The sequence below is a fragment of the Myotis brandtii genome, unplaced genomic scaffold (genome assembly GCF_000412655.1).
Source record: "Myotis brandtii unplaced genomic scaffold, ASM41265v1 scaffold208, whole genome shotgun sequence".
NCBI classification, from domain to species: Eukaryota; Metazoa; Chordata; class Mammalia; order Chiroptera; family Vespertilionidae; genus Myotis; species Myotis brandtii.
The window spans coordinates 7,559,118-7,577,353 of NW_005357764.1; the positions used below are offsets into that span (position 1 = coordinate 7,559,118).

The following is an 18,236-nucleotide window of genomic DNA, read 5'->3' on the forward strand; positions in this document are numbered from 1 at the left end:
GAGCCCGCCGCCCGCGCTCGGGATCTTGAGTTCCCCACGGGCTGCCCGCCTGAACTCCGCGAGCCTCAGGGAGGTTCACCTGAGCTCACTGAGGTTCACCTGAGCTCCCGAGTTGCCTCCAAGCTAGGATCCGCGGAGCTTGGTCCGGTAATGATTAAGCCGACAGCCAATGCAGCGTCTCGGCGCGTGCACACCCTTTGGTGGCCCGGGGCGCACCTGGATTTGGGGACGCGGCCACGGGCTGCCCGCCTGAACTCCGCGAGCCTCAGGGAGGTTCACCTGAGCTCACTGAGGTTCACCTGAGCTCCCGAGTTGCCTCCAAGCTAGGATCCGCGGAGCTTGGTCCGGTAATGATTAAGCCGACAGCCAATGCAGCGTCTCGGCGCGTGCACACCCTTTGGTGGCCCGGGGCGCACCTGGATTTGGGGACGCGGCACGCAGGAACTTGTGGGTGAGGGTGGCGCTTGGCCTCTGGCCCTGCGCAGAATGGGAAGCCCCACTGCGTGATCAGGCTGGTCCTAGGGGTGCCCCGGCTGGAGGGAGCAGATAGTAGGAACCCCTCCCCTCTTCAGCCGCCGTCAACTGCCAGAGCCCCCCTCCTGGCACTGTGGTCCCTTGTACCGCTGCAGGAGCCGCGCTCTGCTGGGCCTGAGATGGGTTTGCTTGCTCAGGAGGTTCATCCATTTCCTTCTCCATTCTTCTCTTCCCCATAGGTCAGTCCCTCCATTTCTCAGGTGTAAGTGGGAATAGGGGGGAAGGTTTGAGGGACTTACTGTAAAATATCTCCCTTGTGGTCCCATCTAAGAGGACCATCGGCAAAGGGATGTTGGCAAATGCAGCCCCTCCCCAAAGACAAAATAAAATATTGAGGTGCTGAGGCAGAGGATATGGTGTGTTTGTGCCCCCCCCCCCCCCCCCAAATTCTAGGTATGGAGGAGACCAGGAGATTTGTAGGAAACAGAGAAGGGGGGGAGCGGGCAACAGGCCAGATAGCATCCAGGTCCTTCCCCTTCTGGCACCCTCCTCCCACCTAGCAGGCATCTACACTGCCCCCCACAGATGGCTGCAGGGCATCTGCTTCTCCCGTCCTGAGCAGAGGTGGCTCCTTTCAGGGTGGGCAATTCTAAGCTGACACTGGCTCTCTCGGGTTGGCTGAGACCTGCCTCTCCTAATTTTCCCACTCGGGGGGCTGCACCTGGAGGCCCTCTTTAGACAGCCCTCCAGCCATTCCCAGGGAAAGGTTTCCCTCCGCTGCTTCCCTCGCAGCCAGACAACTTCAGCAGGGCTGCTGGAGGCTTGGTGTAGAAACCCCCTGGAGCAGGGGTCCTCAAACTACAGCCCGCGGGCCACATGCGGCCCACCGAAAACATTTATCCGGCCCGCCGGGTGTTTTTGCCGCAGCTGCCTGTTGCTTAGCAGCCGACTAGTTTTTTTTTTAAACTATAGTCCGGCCCTCCAATGGTCTGAGGGACAGTGAACTGGCCCCCTGTTTAAAAAGTTTGAGGACCCCTGCGCCTGGAGGCTAAAGCTGTCAGAGGAGCTCCAAGTCTCTGATGACATGGAGACCCTCCCCAGTGCACACAGCAAGTAGTGGAGTGCCCTTTATTCTGTAAACGTGCGTATTTTGTTGATGTTAACTTTTTTTTTGCTTCCATGAAATGGTGAGTGTAGTAACAGTGAATACTTAGTAGGTACCAGGTGCTAAGTGCTCTGTGTATATTTTAAAAATAACTTTAAGGTTATTTTACATATCATAAAATTCACCCATTTCAAGTGTACAATTCAGTGATTGATAATAACTTCACCAAGTTGTGAAACCATTACCATAAATTAGTTTGGGAACATTTTCATCCCATGTAAGATCCTTATACCCATTTACAGTTAAACCCCATCCCCTCCTTTACCCTCTGGGCAGCCACAAACCTACTTCCTGGCTCTATAAATTAGTCTCCTCTGGACACTTTATATTAATGGAACCAAAAATATGTGGTCTCTTGTGTCTGTTTATGTATATTTCTTTATAATTCCAACTAGAGGCCCGATGCACAAAAATTCATTCAAGAGTAGGCCTTCCTTCCCTGGCTGCCGGCACTGGCTTCCCTCTGGCACCCGGGACCCAGGTTTCCCTCCTCCGGCCTCCAGCAGGCACCAGGACCTGGGCTGGCTTCCCTCGGGCCACCCGCAGGCACCCAGGACTCAGGCTGGCTTCCCTCCAGCCCTGGCTTCATCAGGAAGGACATCTGGAAGATGTATGGTCTAATTAGCATATTACCCTTTTATTATTATAGATGAGGTAGCTATGATTATTACATCCCCATTTTACAGATGAGGACACACGGAGAAATTCAGTGGCTTTCCCAAGGCCCTCCTGTGGCATGAGCCCTGGAGTAACCCAGGCAGTCTGGCATCAGGGCCATTTTAACCCCTGTGCTTGTCTGTGCTGTTTTCTTAATGACCTCGCATGGTAAAATTTCACCATTACATCCTTCACATTTTGTTTGAAATTGTACTGGTCTGTAGAGTCCCACGGCCTGACAGTCTGATTTCTTATATTGCATCCCTGCTTTCAGATGGGCCAGCTAAATGAACAGGGAGATGCTGGCCCAGGGCTGGATCTGGGGCGTGGTCCTGAGTGATGCCCATAGTGAAGGATGCACTCACTGGGGTAGGGAGCAGCCGGAGCCTGAGGACCAGACTCCTTCCTTACCTGCTGGGAAGGGTTCATGTGGAGTGAATGTTCCAGCTCCCAGCTGTCCATCACCTTTCTGCTTCTGCCCAATTCTGTGGGAAGCAGAGGCTGTGAAGGGTCAGGAGGTTCGAGACAAGAGCTGGTTTCTTTCCCTGTAAATATCTCATATTTTAGTACCCCTTTCCTACCTTACCTGATGAGCAGAGACACTTTCTAGCAGAGACACTTTCTTCCTCATCACTGTGATGAAGAATTTGTCTTAGAAAAATGGCTCCTGTTTCAATCTCATCGCCACTGACTTCTCCAATAAGGGCTGCTTAATCTACATGACCTCAGAGTAACCTTCCCTCCAAAATGGTTCCAGTCTTGTGAATGTGTATGGGTAGGCATTTTCCTGTGAAAAGACCCAGAGTATCCGTCACCTTTTCAAAGAGGCCTTCTCTAAAAATAAAATAATAAAATCAATAGCAGCAGCATCTCTTTTTGAATGTCCTGTAAGTGCTAGGCTCTCTGCTGGCACTTATATTCATAACCTCGTTTTACTCTTACAGTGGGGCTGTGAAGTAGGTGCTAATATTATTTCCACCTACCCAGCTAAAGTTAAGTAACCTGCAGGTAACTGAAAAGTCTCTAGGTTTTCTCTTCATATCCTCCCCCTTTTTTGAGATGAATTTACAGAACATAAAATTAGCCATTTTAGAGCGTGCGATTCTGTGGCATCTAGTACATTCACAGTGCCCTGTAACCATCACCTCTATCTAATTCCAGAGCATTTTCCTCATGCCCAACGAAGTCCCTGGACCCATGCCGCCACTCCTGTCTCCCCTCCCCCAAGCCTTGGCAATTGCCAGTCTGCTTTCTGTCTCTATGGATTTACCTGTTCTGGATAATTCATATAAATGGAATCAGTCTGGCCTCTTCATTTTCATCATGTTTTCAACGTTCATTCACACTGTGACCTGTATCAGCACTTCATTCCTAGTTATAGCTAATAACATCCCATTGGATGGGTAGACCACATTTTGTTTATCCGTTCATCCAGTGATGGGCAATTGGGCTGTTTCCACCTGCTGCCCATTGTGGATAGTGCTGCTACGGGCATGTGTGCACATGTACTTGTTTGAGTGCCTGTTTTCATTTCTTCTGGATATTTGCCTAGGAATGGAATTGCTGGGTCGTTTGGTAATTCAATACTTAACTTTTTGAGGAACTGCCGCACTGTTTTCCACAGTGGCTGCACCATTTTAGATTTCTTTTTTATTTTTATTTAAGTTTTATTTTTTAAAATATATTTTTATTGATTTCAGAGAGGAAGGGAGAGGGAGAGAGATAGATACATCAATAATGAGAGAGAATCACTGATCAATCAGCTGCCTCCTGCATGTCCCCACTGGGGATCGAGCCCGCAACCCGGGCATGTGGGTATTGAACCCGTGACCTCCTGGTTTATAGGCCGACGCTCAACCACTGAGCCACGCCGGCAAGGCATGCACCATTTTATATTTCCACCAGCAATGTATGAGAGTTCTAATTTCCTCATATCCTCGATGACACTTGCTTTCCTCTTCTTTGGTTTAAATGGTAGCTGTCCTAGTGGGTGTGGAGGGGGATCTCGCTGTGGTTCTGATTTGCACTTCCCTAATGACTAATGATGTGGAGCATCTTTTCCTGTACTTGTTAGTCATTTGCATCTCTTCTTTGGAGAAATGTTTCTTCAAGTCCTTTGCCCATTTTTTTTTTTAAGGTGTAAGAGTTCTTTACATATTCTGGATACTAGGTTCTTATCAACATATGATTTGTAAATATTTCCCCCCATTCTGTAGGTTGACTTCATTTTCTTAATAGTATCCTTTGATGCACAAAAGTTTAAAATGTTTATGATGTTCAATTTATCTATTTTTTTCATTTGTTACTTGTGCCTTTGGTGTCATATCTAAGAATCTACTATAAATCTAAGGTCATGAAGATTTTCCCCTGTGTTTTAGTATGTGGCTTTTATAGTTTTAAGGTTTCCATTTAGGTCTGTGTTCTATTTTGAGTTAATCTTGTATATGGTAGGAGCTAGTGTGTCTAACTTCATTCTTTTGCATGTAAATACCCAGTTATCCCAGCACCTTCACCGCCCTTTGTGGGGGGTGGGGAGGGTGCGCTTGTTTCTTAGGGCAGAACCGGGTTTTACTCCACTTTTTCTCTGCCTTCCTCCATGCCTTGGCCAGTGCCTAGCACATTGCGAGGCCTCTCTGGTGAGTGGGCATTGCTAGAATAAGTGAATGTAAGTCCCTGAGCCCTCTGTCCAAGTGCAAGTGCAGGCTGAGTGACCCGGTATTCTTCTTCCATCCACAGGTGCAGCCAGTGTCATTGTCGGCTACCCTCTGGACACGGTCAAGGTACGATGGCCCTGTTCATCATTACCTCTTGGAACGGGCCTGGAGTGAGTCTGCCTGCCGTGTCTGATCCCGTCTCCAGCCTACAGCAGGCTCTCTGTGCCAGTTCATGGGGGTGTGGTGCCAGGAGGCCTGGTTTGGAATGGCTCTACCCTCATTGCTTGGCAGTGATTTTGTTTTGACGAATGTCTCGTTTCTGCCTCTAGGTTCTCATGAGCTGTGGGGGTGGGGGAAGGCACTGGTGAGAGTCCTATAAGCCCCTGGGGACTAAGGAACCAGGAAAGACTTCAAGTGTGACTTAGCCTCTGAGCCCCAAATGTAAGGCTGGGTTCTAGGTGATGAGAAATAGGCACTGAGCTGGGGACACTTCGTGGGGCGTACCTGGGAAAGACCGGCACGGCCAGTTTGCTGACACACCAGGTTTCTGACAGCAGCTGCGGATCTGAAGCCAGGACAGGGAGGTCGGCACTCAGCCCTCGGAGGCCTTGGGTGTCAGGGTAGGACTCTGGACCTGGGCTGGGAAGGGGAAGCCGTTATGAGCTGAGGGAGCTCACGTGGTGTGAGGACTCTGGAGCCAGCAGGGCCATCTGGCATGGGGTCACTCAGCCCCTAGATCCACAGATGTAGAAGCTGGCTCAGAGCGGGGAGGGCTGGCCTCAGGTCACACAGCGAGGAGTGAGCTACTACAAGAAGCACTTATTAAAAAATATGTTTTTTATTCATTTCAGAGAGAGAGAGAGAGAAACATCAACAATGAGAGAGAACCATTGATTGGATGCCTCCTGCAAGCCCCACACTGGGGATAGAGCCTGCAACCCAGGCATGTGCCCTGACCGGGAATAGGACCATGGCCTCCTGGTTCATAGGTCAATGCTCAACCACTAGCAATGCCGGCCGGGCAGGAGCATTTTTTTTTTAATAAACAAAAAGCCAAGTTTATTTGCTCATTTCTTGCGTTTGAAGTACTCCTTGATGACACCCTGAGCCTGAGACTCTGCCATAGTCCTTAACCACCACGCAGCTGCAACCAACCACTTTACGGTGTTTCCCTCTCTGTCAACTTTACAGAGGCCACCATTCCCCTAGTTTCTTGTCGTCAACCTTAATTAGGGTGATTTGGTGTTAGCACAAAGAGCCTCCCCCAACTGGACATAATAGGCTCATCACAGCTGGATGCAAGTACAAAGGGGGGCTTGGCCCTTGTCTGAGGCTTTGGCAGCTTCGAGAATTCTGCGCTAGGCCGTGGTGGGTGAGGGCGGTCTTCAGCACCTCTTGCAGAGCAGTATTAACGTCCGTTACACCCCCAGCAGCCATACCTTCCTCGGCCATGGCAGTGGGTTATGGGTAGAGCCGAATCTTGAACGCACCCAAGCCTCCGCCTCTGCGTAACTCCGCGGCGACAGGGGAAGAGGAGCATTTTTTGACTCCACTCCCACCCCTGCCACCTATCCCCAGAGGTGAGCAGGACTCGGAGCCATACTCTGGGAGCATGGCCACAAACAGTGACATCCAGATCCAGATATAAAGCTCTGCTCGGGTCACACACAAAGAGGAGCCTCGAGGCCCTTCTCACAGGGCTGCTGCCCCTGCGCTCCCCCATCCCCTCCCTGTGTGACAGTGGCCCTCCTAGGTCAGAGCTCAGGCCTGTTCCCTTTGGATGGGAGGTTCGTCTACTTGTCTTAAATAGTGGAGGATACTTCTTGGCTCCTCGTGTTCCTCATTCGGGCTCTGCCTTCTGCTCACACAGCAACCACTTTGTGTGGGCGCCGTGGGGATGGCAAGGCATTGGTGTTGGACCAAGCAAGTGCAAGCCCTGCCCTGCGGGCCTTCCAGCCGCACTCCTAATGCAGGTGCGCTCTGCGTCTCCTGGGAGAGTGTCTTTCCCTCGCCCCAGGCTGGCCAGGGGTGGGTGGGCCTTGTTGGACCCTCCATCCCCCCTTGCATAGGCAGGTCTGGCCACATGTCACCTGAAAAGGCCGGAGCTCTCCTCCTCTCTTCACTCTGTCCCCTGAGCATCTGGAGGGTAAAAGCCAGTGTCTGCTCAGCCTGAGAACCACCCTGCTGGGTGCAGCCTGTGATGCCAGCTTACATGGCCAGCCTCTGGGTCCAGCCCAGGGGGGTGTCCCAGGGCCATTTCTCCCCAGAATATCCTCCTCCTCCTTTCCTCTGGCTGACATTTTCTCTACATTCCCTTCCACTGACAAAGGTCTGGGCAGAGCTTCAGAGTCAGAATAGCCCTAGTCCAGTCCAGCCTCCCTACCTACTCTCCTGGGACCAGGGCACAGCACTTAATCTCCCTGAGCCTTGGTGCCCTCATCTGTGAAATGGACAGAAAGCACTGAGGGTAGAGCAATGAGTGGGCCATACGCTGGGATGTGTCTCAAGTCCCAGACTGGCCCATGGGAGAGCCAAGCTAGGAGACCTACCTGGGTGCTGAGTTGGGTCAAAGTTTCCTTGCCCTGCCTGCAGCTTCCTTGTCACTGCTGTTTGATGACAGTGGGGCTGGGGCCAGGATTCTCACCTGGCTCTTGGCACAGCAGGTACATTTACGGTTTATGCTGATGCGGTGTGTACCAGGGCAAGGGAACCTACAACCGAGGTACATGCCCTTGACCAGGAATCAAACCCAAGACCCTTCGGTCTAAGGGCTGATGCCCTAACTACTGAGCAAAACCGGCCAGGGCAAGAAGTATTGTAATGGGGAATTATAGGCCACACATCTTAAAAGAAGTAGAACCCCCTGAGACCAGGATAGAGGGCGCCCTGGGCACTTTCATGGGCTTATTCGGACCCTCTGTGCCCTCATGATGCCCCTGGTCACCATGGCCAGCCCCCATTAGAGGACACCACACCTTCCACATCAGACAGTGCAGAGGGGCCAGAAGCGAGGGCCCACTTGGCTCCAGGACAAGAGGGCAGTAGGAGATGAGGCGTGCAAACAAACCCTCGGTAAACAGGCAAACAAATGTCACCATGGCAACATTGAACTCAGACCAAAAAGATGAGCAGGTCCTGGAGGAAGAGCCTTTGGGGTAAAAACAGAGGTGAAAAGTTCTGGAGGCGGGAAAAACCAATGCTTCAGGGAATGTGCACGTTGGGGCGGAGTCAGGGGATGGAGGAAATGGCAGGGTGGGGTGCGAGGTAGGTTTGGGCGCTCACCCAGGCCTCCTGGGTGCTGACTAAACACATAGAGTCTATTCTAAGTTGATAGGAGGCCCCTGGACAGCCATAAGCAGCAGTGACACAATTCATCAGACCATCAGAGATCAGTCTGACTGTGTCAGGAGTGAGGGAGAGCAGGGGCCATGGAGGGGCCAGGCCATCACGCCGGTGAGAGGTGAAGGGCTCTGGAGGTGAGCGGAGCAGGTCACTTCCCGGGAATATTGGGAGGGCAGAGTGACAGACAGAGCCACAACCCCAGTTAGCTTTTTGTACCCGAGGCAGGGATCAGACATCCCCCAACAAGCGTCATGTTTGTTCAACAAACTGACCTTTGTTCTTCTCTTGGACCAGGAGAAGTTCTGCATGGGACACCCAGAGGAGGACAGGGCCAGCCTGTCCAGGACCGGGCCCAGCCCTCCCTCCTGCTGGGGTCACTTTGGGCAGGGCCTTCCTTCCTGCTGGGGGCCCCAGTGCTGGACACTCAGCACCTCTCCCTGGCCTCACCCCCTTGCCTCTCTCTGCAGACTCGCCTGCAGGCCGGCGTGGGCTATGGAAACACCCTCAGCTGCATCCGCATGGTGTACAGGAAGGAGAGTGTAAGTGCCCCTTGGGCGGCGGGCGCTGGAGCCACCCCCACCAGGGCCTCCCACAGAATGGGGTGAAGCCCACCCAGGCCTGGGGACGTGGCCACAGCCCTGCCACCGGCAGGTTGGGTGGAGGCCCGTCTGTTCCCGCTCATCACATTTAGCTCCATTTTCCCTGATCAGCTCACACCCCCTAACCCTGCCACCTAGTGTGATGCTATGGGAGAAAAAACCTGGTTTTGTATAACTGCTTTGGAGAAATTCACCACAGTGTGGAAAATTCCTGCAAGAAACAGGGTGACCTGTCAGGTTTTCAAAACCGAGTGAGTGGCTGGTACCATGTGCTCACAGGCTTCCTTTCATCCAGCGCTGGAGCCAGGCGCTCCGCCATCACACGCCCACAGCTGGCTTGAACCACAGCTCGAGGCCCTGGGACCCAAGATCTTTCTTTGCAAATGGGGAAAGGCTGAATAATGTTTTATAGAAGATGCATCAGGTGCCCTTCTTGAGAATTATCGGATGCTTTAGGGAGACTATCTAAGGCCTCTTTTGGGGGGATTTAAAATAAACTGTAAAATTTAGGATGACATGACCTGTTGATTTAAAGCAATGGCCAGGTGTTAGCCCCATGGCAGTCCCAGGCTTGTCTTCGAGTCACCAGAAATGTGGCCCCATTGTTGACCACTGTCCCCCTGGGACGTGGCCTGGATCTCTCTGATAGGCTGCTTTAGAACTGGGCGAGTCCTACCAACCTGGTACTAACTGTTCCAGGGTAATGCGCAATCCCTCAGTGCCCGGGAAGCGGTTGTTGATTCTCCCTGTTGGCACATGTCCCCCACGTGTCTGCCAGCCAGTGTCAGCTCCATGGTTTCTGTGGGGACCATGGATGTTCCTCTGAGACACAGCAGCTCAGGGCTTAGCAATGCCCCAGGTGACCTGAGGAAGAGGGGAAGCAGGGCATGTGTGTGTGTGTGTGTGTGTGCGCGCGTGTGTGTGTGTGTGTGTGTGTGCGCGCGCGTGTGTGTGTGTGTGTGTGTCTGCTGCATGTGTGAGCAAACGTGCATGTGTGAGGTGTCCTATCTCTGACACATAAGGTGCAGGCACGAGTTTGGGATTAGCAGGTCTTCATGAGGCCTGGGTTTGTGCGACGGCTTCCAGGATTTTCACCTTGGACGTGGGGTGGGGCTCAGATGCCGCCCTGACTCCTCCAAGGCTGTGGGATTTCCCGTGTCTGCAGAGCATCTGTGCTGTTCGCCGAGCTTACAGTCTGAAGGACCTTCTCCGCAGCCTCCAGTGTCCTGCCTGCGTGCAGAAGCCTTTCCATGCTGGTTTTCCCGGGGCTCTTTCCTTGAGCTCTTCTTCCAAGAGACACCCCTGCTCAGGGGCACCCATCTGCAGGCTGGCCCAGGTGTCCCTGGGGGCTGTGGCACCTCTTCTTAGTCCCTCACCACAGCATAGCACATTATAGTTTCACTAGAGGCCCGGTGCACAAAATTCGTGCATTGGGGGGGTCCCCTCAGCCCAGCCTGCACCCTCTCCAATCCAGGACCCCTAGAGGATGTCTGACCCCCAGGGATCGGGCCTAAACCAGCAGTTGGACATCCCTTTCACAATCCTGGACCACTGGCTCCTACTCACTCACCTGCCTGCCTGCCTGATTGCCCCTAACTGTCCCCCCTGCTGGCCTGGTTGCCCCTAACTGCCCCCCGCTACTGGCCAGGTTGCCCCCTACTGCCCCCCCTTGCTGGCCTGGTCACCCCCAATTGCCCCCCCTGCTGGCCTGGCCACCCCCAACTGCCCCCCCTGCTGGCCTGGTTGCCCCTCATGGCCCCCCACTGGCCTGGTCACCCCACGCAGCCTGCTTTTCAGTCGTTTGGAACCCTCCTGCTGGCCTGGTCGTAGGCAGCCATCTTTGTGAGGGTGTGACAGTCAATTTGCATATTACCTCTTTATTATATGGGATTTGTCCATCCAGATTCACCTCTCCCCCACTCCGCCCCCAGACCCTGAACTCAGGGAAGCTTTCCTTCTTATTGTTGGCCCCAGGGCCTGGCACATGTGTGGCAAGTGCCCAGAGAAAGCTTTTGTGGGAGTGGCAATGAGGAGGGTGTGTGTGATGCTTGGCAAGCCCACTTACCCACTAGGGCTCCACAGACCCCCTCGGACACAGCCTAAGACAACTGCCACTCCCTTCCTGTCACAGCATCCAGGGAAAATACTGGTTACAGGCCCAGGACACACCCTCTGTCAACAAGACTTTACGCAGAAGCTGGTTTCTCCTCAGGGCAGGAATGTCCTCACCTCCATCTCCTTTCACATCTGCATCTGCCCGTGTCCTCTTCACTGGCACATGGATTTATGTCTCCCCACCAGCCTGTGGGAGGGCAGGCCTGTGCCCAGGACAGTGTGGGGAGCTTGGCACCGCCTGCAGTTCTCACGCGTCCTCTCCGGGTTTCCCCACAGGTGTTCGGCTTCTTCAAGGGCATGTCCTTCCCCCTGGCCAGCATCGCCGTGTACAACTCGGTGGTGTTTGGGGTCTTCAGTAACACGCAGAGGATCCTCAGCCAGCTCCACAGCAGGGAGCCTGAGGCCAGCCCGCCCCGCACCCTGTCAGACCTGCTCCTGGCCAGCATGGTGGCCGGCGTGGTGTCCGTCGGACTGGGCACGCCTGTGGACCTCATCAAGATCCGCCTGCAGATGCAAACACAGGCATTTCGGGAAAGTAAGAGGGCTGGGAGGGGCCTGGTGTCTGGGCACCTGGGACCCCCTCCTCATTTGCCAGATTTGGGGTACGGGGATAACATCCTTTCTATTGAGCGGGGCATCTATGTGGTCATGTGATAGTCTGTCATTATTATTCCTTTACCTAGATAGGAACTCTCACTGGCTACGTATTTACCATGTGCTGGGCATGCTGAGAGCTCTGCTTGTGTTCTCTTAATTCGTCTTTATGGCCATTCTGTGAGGCAGATGCTGTTACCCTTTCCATTTACAGAGGAGAAAACTGAGGCTCCCAGAGGTCAAGGCACTAATTCAGGGACACGATTAATCTCTGTGAGTGAGGACCAGCTACGCAATTTGCAGTGCCCAGTGAAAAGGGAAAACGTGGGATCCTTGTTCAAAGTCATTAAGAATTGAAAAAGGGTAACAGCAGAGCAGGAAGCCAGGCACGGGGCATAGGTCTCCAAGCCACACCTGCCCACGTACCTGTGCCTCGCACCTGGACAGGCCGCAGGGGCGTGAAGGGGACTGCTCCTCTCCTCGCCCTTGACACCCCAGTGAAAGCTTCGTTTCTCGGTGTGCCCTGTGGCCACTCCTGCACCTGTCACTTCCTCCTGCTGAGAGGCTCCCGCATCTTCTCCTGGGAGTGGTTCAGACCAAGGAGGAGGGAAGGTACCAGGAGGCACTTCCTGTGCTGAGGAGAAGGTGCCGGATCTAGAAGGATGAGCTGGGGGTCTTAGAAGACAAATTTCAGCACCTTGGAGTTTGGGTCTTGGCTCTGATTTCACTCTGTCTCCTCAGGGAAGACACTGCCCCTTCCTAGGCCTCAGCCTCCTGCTCTGTATAACGGAAGGGCTGGATTCGTGACCCTTCCTGTCACCTCAGGCATCCAACGGGGCTAACTGCCCCCGTGGAGAAGACCCCTCTCCCCGGCAGCCTGCTGCCTGTGACCACAGACTGAGCTCCCAGAGCTGGCGCAGGAGCAGCCCAGCCAGCGGGTCTGCTGCGGCAGCCCAGGCGCCTTGATTCAGCCTGCGCTCCCTGCCCAGCGGGAGGGTGTCCGGGGCTGGCCTTGAACTGTTCCTCGGGAACCCTCGAGGCCAGAGGGAGAACACTCAGACTCACTGGGACCAGGAGGTCACAGAAGTGAGCGGAGAATGAAACCTCTTCCCCTGGTTGCTACCCACAGCCCTCCTGGCCTGCGTTTCATTTTTCCTCTTTCCATGTAACACGGACACAGACGTCCTGCCCTTCCCACATCGCTCTGCCGTTAGGAAGGCAGTGGTGGAAGCACGTGCATCAGCTTCCGCACATGGAGGCAGTAGGGCGTGGTGGGCCCACATCCTATCCGAGGGAGTGGCTAGATCCTGCTGACAGTGGCCACGGGGCCTGGATCTTTCGATTTTTAAGGGACAGCAGAAAGCTAGATTTATCTGTGGGGTCTTTCAATTGGAAATTATTAGATAATTAAAAACGAAGCCAAACACAACAGGACACCGCACAGCTCAAAGCACAGTGCAGGCGGGGGCCGGCTGCAAGTTGTGGTCGCTGCTCTGGGTCAGGCCCTCTCTGCGTGGTGACTGGGCTGAGGTGGGCGTTTCCAGCAGCCTTGAACAGGGCTTGTGGGATTGCTCACGGCTTGTGGCATTGCCCCTGAATTGCCCATGCACTTTCTGGGTGGTGACACTGAGCCATGGGAGACTACGCCCATGTGCCAAAGCCAAGTGCCAGAAGCCTCCAGCTTCTCTGCAGCTCAGGTCACTGCTTGGCAGATTTGCAAATTTAAAGCCAGTGGTTCTACTAAAGCCTGATTGTCCATTGGTGGTGACCCGTGGCTGAAAATGCACAGCATGGACTATAGAGGGAGAAGATGCCCATCCTCCCAAATGCAATCCCTGGGTTCTTTTTCTAAAATGGATTTTAATTGATTTCAGAGAGGAAGGGAGAGAGAGAGGAACATCAATGAAAAGAGAGAAATCATTGATTGGCGGCCTCCTGCACACCCCCTACTGGGGATCGAGCCAGCAACCCAGGCATGTGCCCTGACCGGAAATTGAACCATGACCTCCTGGTTCATAGGCTGACGCTCAACCACTGAGCTATACCATCTGGGCTACAATCACTGGTAACACACATTTCTTTTCCTTTTCTATACACATAGATTAAATATTTTAGGAGGTTATACTCATATTACCTAGGCAGTTTCATATTCTGTTTTTAGCTCAACATTATAACAAATATTTTTGTTATTAAAATAGCATATAAATTATTTTAAAATAGATGGATAATATTTTTAAAGGATGTGCAATATTCCATCAAATAGACACGCGCATGCAAAGACACACACACACACACACACACACACACACACTCTGAGAAGACTGATGCGTGTGGTCACAATTTAGTTTCTGGAGATAGACTACCTGCTTCTAATTCTCTGCCAGTGTCAAGAAACTTTGGACGCCTCGCCTAACATGGCCAAGCCTCAGGTTACTCATTTGCAAAGCAGGCATAATAGCAGCTATTTTGCATCCGAGATGGAATGGGATAATGTTATACATGAAGGTCCTAACACACTGAAAAGTCGAAACCAGTGCTTGCTATGATTTAGTAAGCTTATTATTTAACAGTCATTCTAGTGATGAACATTTAGGTGGTTTACAGTTTTTCCTCTTCTAACAATAGTGATGTCGTCAGCAAACTTTTCCATAAAGAATTGCCTTTATTTAGGATTACTTCCCCTAAATGTGTGGGCTCTTTGATTCCTGAGAGGGTCAAAGGCTATGGTCATTTTTAAGATTCGTGGTACCTGTGAAATTGGTATACAGAAGGGCTTTGGCAGCTTACATGTGGGGTTGCTGGAGGTCAGAGAGAGTTTCCATTGGCACAGACTGCCATTGCGTCCAGAACAGCAGTATCCCTCATAAACTCTTCCTCCTGGGCCTCTGCCACTTGGCAAACAAGGAAGAGCTGGCCTGAGTTCAGTGGGACGTGGCCTTGACAGCGGGCACCTGTAAAGGGACCCTCCCTTTTAGAGTCATCATTACCCTTTGCACAGTCATGAGCCCCACGGGGAGCCCTGCTGGCCAAGTCCCAGCCTGGAGGCCGATGGCCAACAGCACTCATTCCTCCCCCATCTGGTCTGTGTTTTCAGTAAGAGCCTAATCAATATGCAGATCAGAAAGCCCTCAATACCACCAGAGGGCAGATTTGGGGGGTTAGAAGAGGCCTGGGCATTAACTCTGTGCTGGCCATCCTGGTGACTTCCCCAGGCCCAGCAGGAGGCACAGGGCTGACTGCCACACCTGTTTGAGTTCACTCTGACTCGTTCATTCACTGGTATTTCCAGTCCCTGCTCTGAGCCAAACACAGCAGGTAAATCAGAGGCATCAGGCCACAGCCCCTGCCTTCAGGGAGTGCAGTCTGGTGGGAAGTCAGATGTATAGAATGAGCAGGGCCCGTCGAGGACACTAGAACCTTGGAGCCTGGCGCTGTAGATCAGGAGGCTCCAGAGAGGAAGTGGCTGTTGACCGGGTCTTTGAATACTGGCTAAGATTTAGAGACGGGGTATGGACAAGGAGAGGTGTTTCAGCCTCAGGCACAGTGTAGGGAAAGAGTCGGTGGCAGGAAAGGCAGGCACGTGGCGGGTCGTGGGAGCCTTGGTTAGTGTGGATGTGCAGTGCAGGGAAGGGAAGATGCGGGTGAGTTGTGAAGAGTGTGGCTTTCTTAGCTGAGGATGGGCTCAGGTGCAGGGCAGCAGGCATCGATGATGTAGAACCAACCAGACATGCAGGGGAGAAGAAATTGTCAAAAATGGCCCAGGGATTTCAAAGTTGGGTGACTGTTGAGTGGAACCTCCCACATTGGGAATTAAACGGCAAATGACGTGTGTGAGACAGTGCTTGGCGTAGAGGAGGTGATCAATACGTGCTTATCGCCGCTGCTTGGGAACTGGCTGGCAGGCAGGCTTGAGGGAGGGCGTGATGAGTTTGGCTTGGCTCACGTGTGAGGTGCCTGTGGGACCACAGCTGGAATGTCAGACATAGAAGTGACAGGCATCCATGAGAAAACAGTAAAAAATTTGGGAAGGAGCAGAGAGCTGTAATGACACTAACGTACCTTCGGTGATGAAGTCATCATAGCTGTGAATAGGCACTGTCATTCTCTTTATTTTACAGGCGGGGAAACGGAGGCTCAGGTTAGGTGGCTCGCCTGCTCACTCAGTTGTTTCAGGTGGGACAGGGCATTGCCCAGGCCACCCAGCTCCGCAGCAGGGGAAACAGAGGCCCGAGAGACTCCTGTCAGCAGCATCGGGCAGCAGAGAGAAGGGAGGATTGCTGAGGTAGGGGTGACACTGGGCACAGAGACCAAGGGGTGGAGAAGGAAGAAGGCTTTCTTGCCAAGTTGGGAGAGGACAAGGAAAGAGAGCTTTCAGAGAGAATTCTGAGGGCAAGGGGAAGGAAGGGAAGGTGCTGGCCTCTACCATGTTCAAGGTAATGTGCATAGAATAAAGGGGGCAGCGTGTGGCCAGGATTGGAGGAGGAAAGGGTCCTGGTCTCTGGGCGTGTCAAGAGGAGCCCAGCTGGGCTTCGGGGTCAGAGAAGAGAGGTCAGTGCGGAGGCGGATCTGGACGAGGTCGTCCACTGCACCCAGAACACAAAGCCTGTTTGAGCCCAGGAATCCCCACGCTGACCACCGGGGTGAAAGCACTTCTCCAGTTTCCCCGCATCTTCAGCAGTGTCTGTCTGGGAAGATCACCAGCTGTGCCTCAGAGCCCTCCATACATCAGTTGGTCTCTTTGGCAGCGTGGTTTTATTGCTGCTATAAAGATGTGTGACTGCCAAGATAAACAACTCTTCCCTACGCAGGTTGGCCTTGGGAGGAGCAGCCTTCTGATACAATGGGTTTTCCAATACTTTGCTAGTGCAGGGCAGGACTTACTGATGCTAACTTTCCCGAAGGGAAGCCTATGTGGGAAGGCAGGAACCCTCAGAGCACAACAAGGGGCACAAAAAGTGGAGACAAGCCAGGACCACATAGCCTAGGCCAGTGATGGCGAACCTTTTGAGCTCGGCGTGTCAGCATTTTGAAAAACCCTAACTTAACTCTGGTGCCGTGTCACATCTAGAAAATTTTTGATATTTGCAACCATAGTAAAACAAAGACTTATATTTTTGATATTTATTTTATATATTTAAATGCCATTTAACAAAGAAAAATCAACCAAAAAAAATGAGTTCGCATGTCACCTCTGACACACGTGTCATAGGTTCGCCATCACTGCCTTAGGCCATGGGTATGCAGACAAACCGACACACAGAGACACACACCTAACAGTGAGACCCAGAGAACCACACACAGCACATACAGACACACACGCAAGAGTCTGGTATCCTAAGGCGCCCACAGTAAGCACACACTCAGGAACAGACATACAAACAAACACCATGAGATAGAAACAATAGTTAACAACACCCTATGGAACCTCAACAGACATAATGGTGACCCAGGGGCCTTCGCGCACAGACACGCACAGGCTCCCCCACACACAGTCTCTTTCACAAAGAAAAATCAACCAAAAAATGAGTTCGCGTGTCACCTCTGACATGCGTGTCATAGGTTCGCCATCACTGGCCTAGGCCTCCTTCTCACACAGGCTCTGGCTGCTATTAGGAAGTGAGGGCGGGAGCAGTGGCAGCCCAGAAGTGGACGGAGGGGGATTGTGGACAGGCCATGCATTTAGTCATGTCTTTCCACAGGAGTCCTTGAATTCTGGTCAGTTTGATTGAGTCTTTTTCAAACTGTGGCCCCACAAAGCTACCAGAGATTAACAAAGGTGACCGCAACAGAACACACCATTGTGAAGTAACGTATGTTGGTGACACATCTATTTGTTCTTTGAATCAATTGACAAGAGCAAGTATTGTCCTGATTTCTGGACTTGACATTAGTATTGGTAGTTCTTGGCCCCGTGCGGGAATTCACAATCTCCCAGCAGCCTTGGCAGCAGGCCACAGCTGCCTCAGGTTGGCAGGTCCAGCATTTCCGGAATCCTGAGTCACAGCAGGACAGGGTCATAAAATTAGGAATGATAGCAATTTGCCTCGAGGAAAGAACATTTGCACAACATGCGTTTTAGTAAAGTACCTTTGCCAACATTTGCCCTTAGTTTTCACAAAAACCAAATGATGTGGACAGGCCACTTATTCTTCCTCTTTTATAAATGATGAGGAAACTGAGGCCCCATGTGGATTTCTTTGCACCAGGTTGTACAGTAAATGGCACTGAGTCACAAAGCAAATCCCGGATGCTCCCAATTCAGGGTTCTTTCCACTAAACTGTCTGCATACCTTGGACCCTTCAGATCATGGGGAAACTGCTGGACTCTTTGGAAACAGGAACTAGGCAAGAGTTTTCCAGTTGGTAATATCCTAGGGAAACGAACGAGGGGTTACACAGCCTGCTCCAGCCCCAACCACAGCGGTAACGCCCAGCCTGACTCCTGGAGGAGGCGCATGCACATTACTGGTTGCCTCCAAGCATCTGAGACTACGCAGTCGCTGGGACCATGATTTGGATATTTCTTTCCTTCCTTCCTCCCTTCCTCCCTTCCTCCCTTTCCTCCCTTTCCTCCCTTTCCTCCCTTTCTTTCTTCCTTCCTTCCTTCCTTCCTTCCTTCCTTCCTTCCTTCCTTCC

At 52.4% G+C, this 18,236-nt stretch overlaps 1 protein-coding gene and 1 pseudogene across 1 annotated transcript in view; one reads left to right on the forward strand and one right to left on the reverse strand.

Annotated features, from left to right (window-relative positions):
• Positions 1-286: 286 nt before the first annotated feature.
• SLC25A48 (solute carrier family 25, member 48) overlaps positions 287-18,236 on the forward strand; it is a 41,450-nt gene continuing 23,500 nt past the window's right edge. The window contains exons 1-5 of the mRNA XM_005865593.2: positions 287-347; positions 5,033-5,076; positions 6,821-6,923; positions 8,760-8,831; positions 11,283-11,541. Coding sequence (XP_005865655.1) covers positions 6,918-6,923; positions 8,760-8,831; positions 11,283-11,541 — 337 coding nt within the window. The 5' untranslated portion in view covers positions 287-347; positions 5,033-5,076; positions 6,821-6,917. The remainder of the gene's footprint in view (positions 348-5,032; positions 5,077-6,820; positions 6,924-8,759; positions 8,832-11,282; positions 11,542-18,236) is intronic.
• LOC106725985 lies at positions 5,995-6,814 on the reverse strand (annotated as a pseudogene).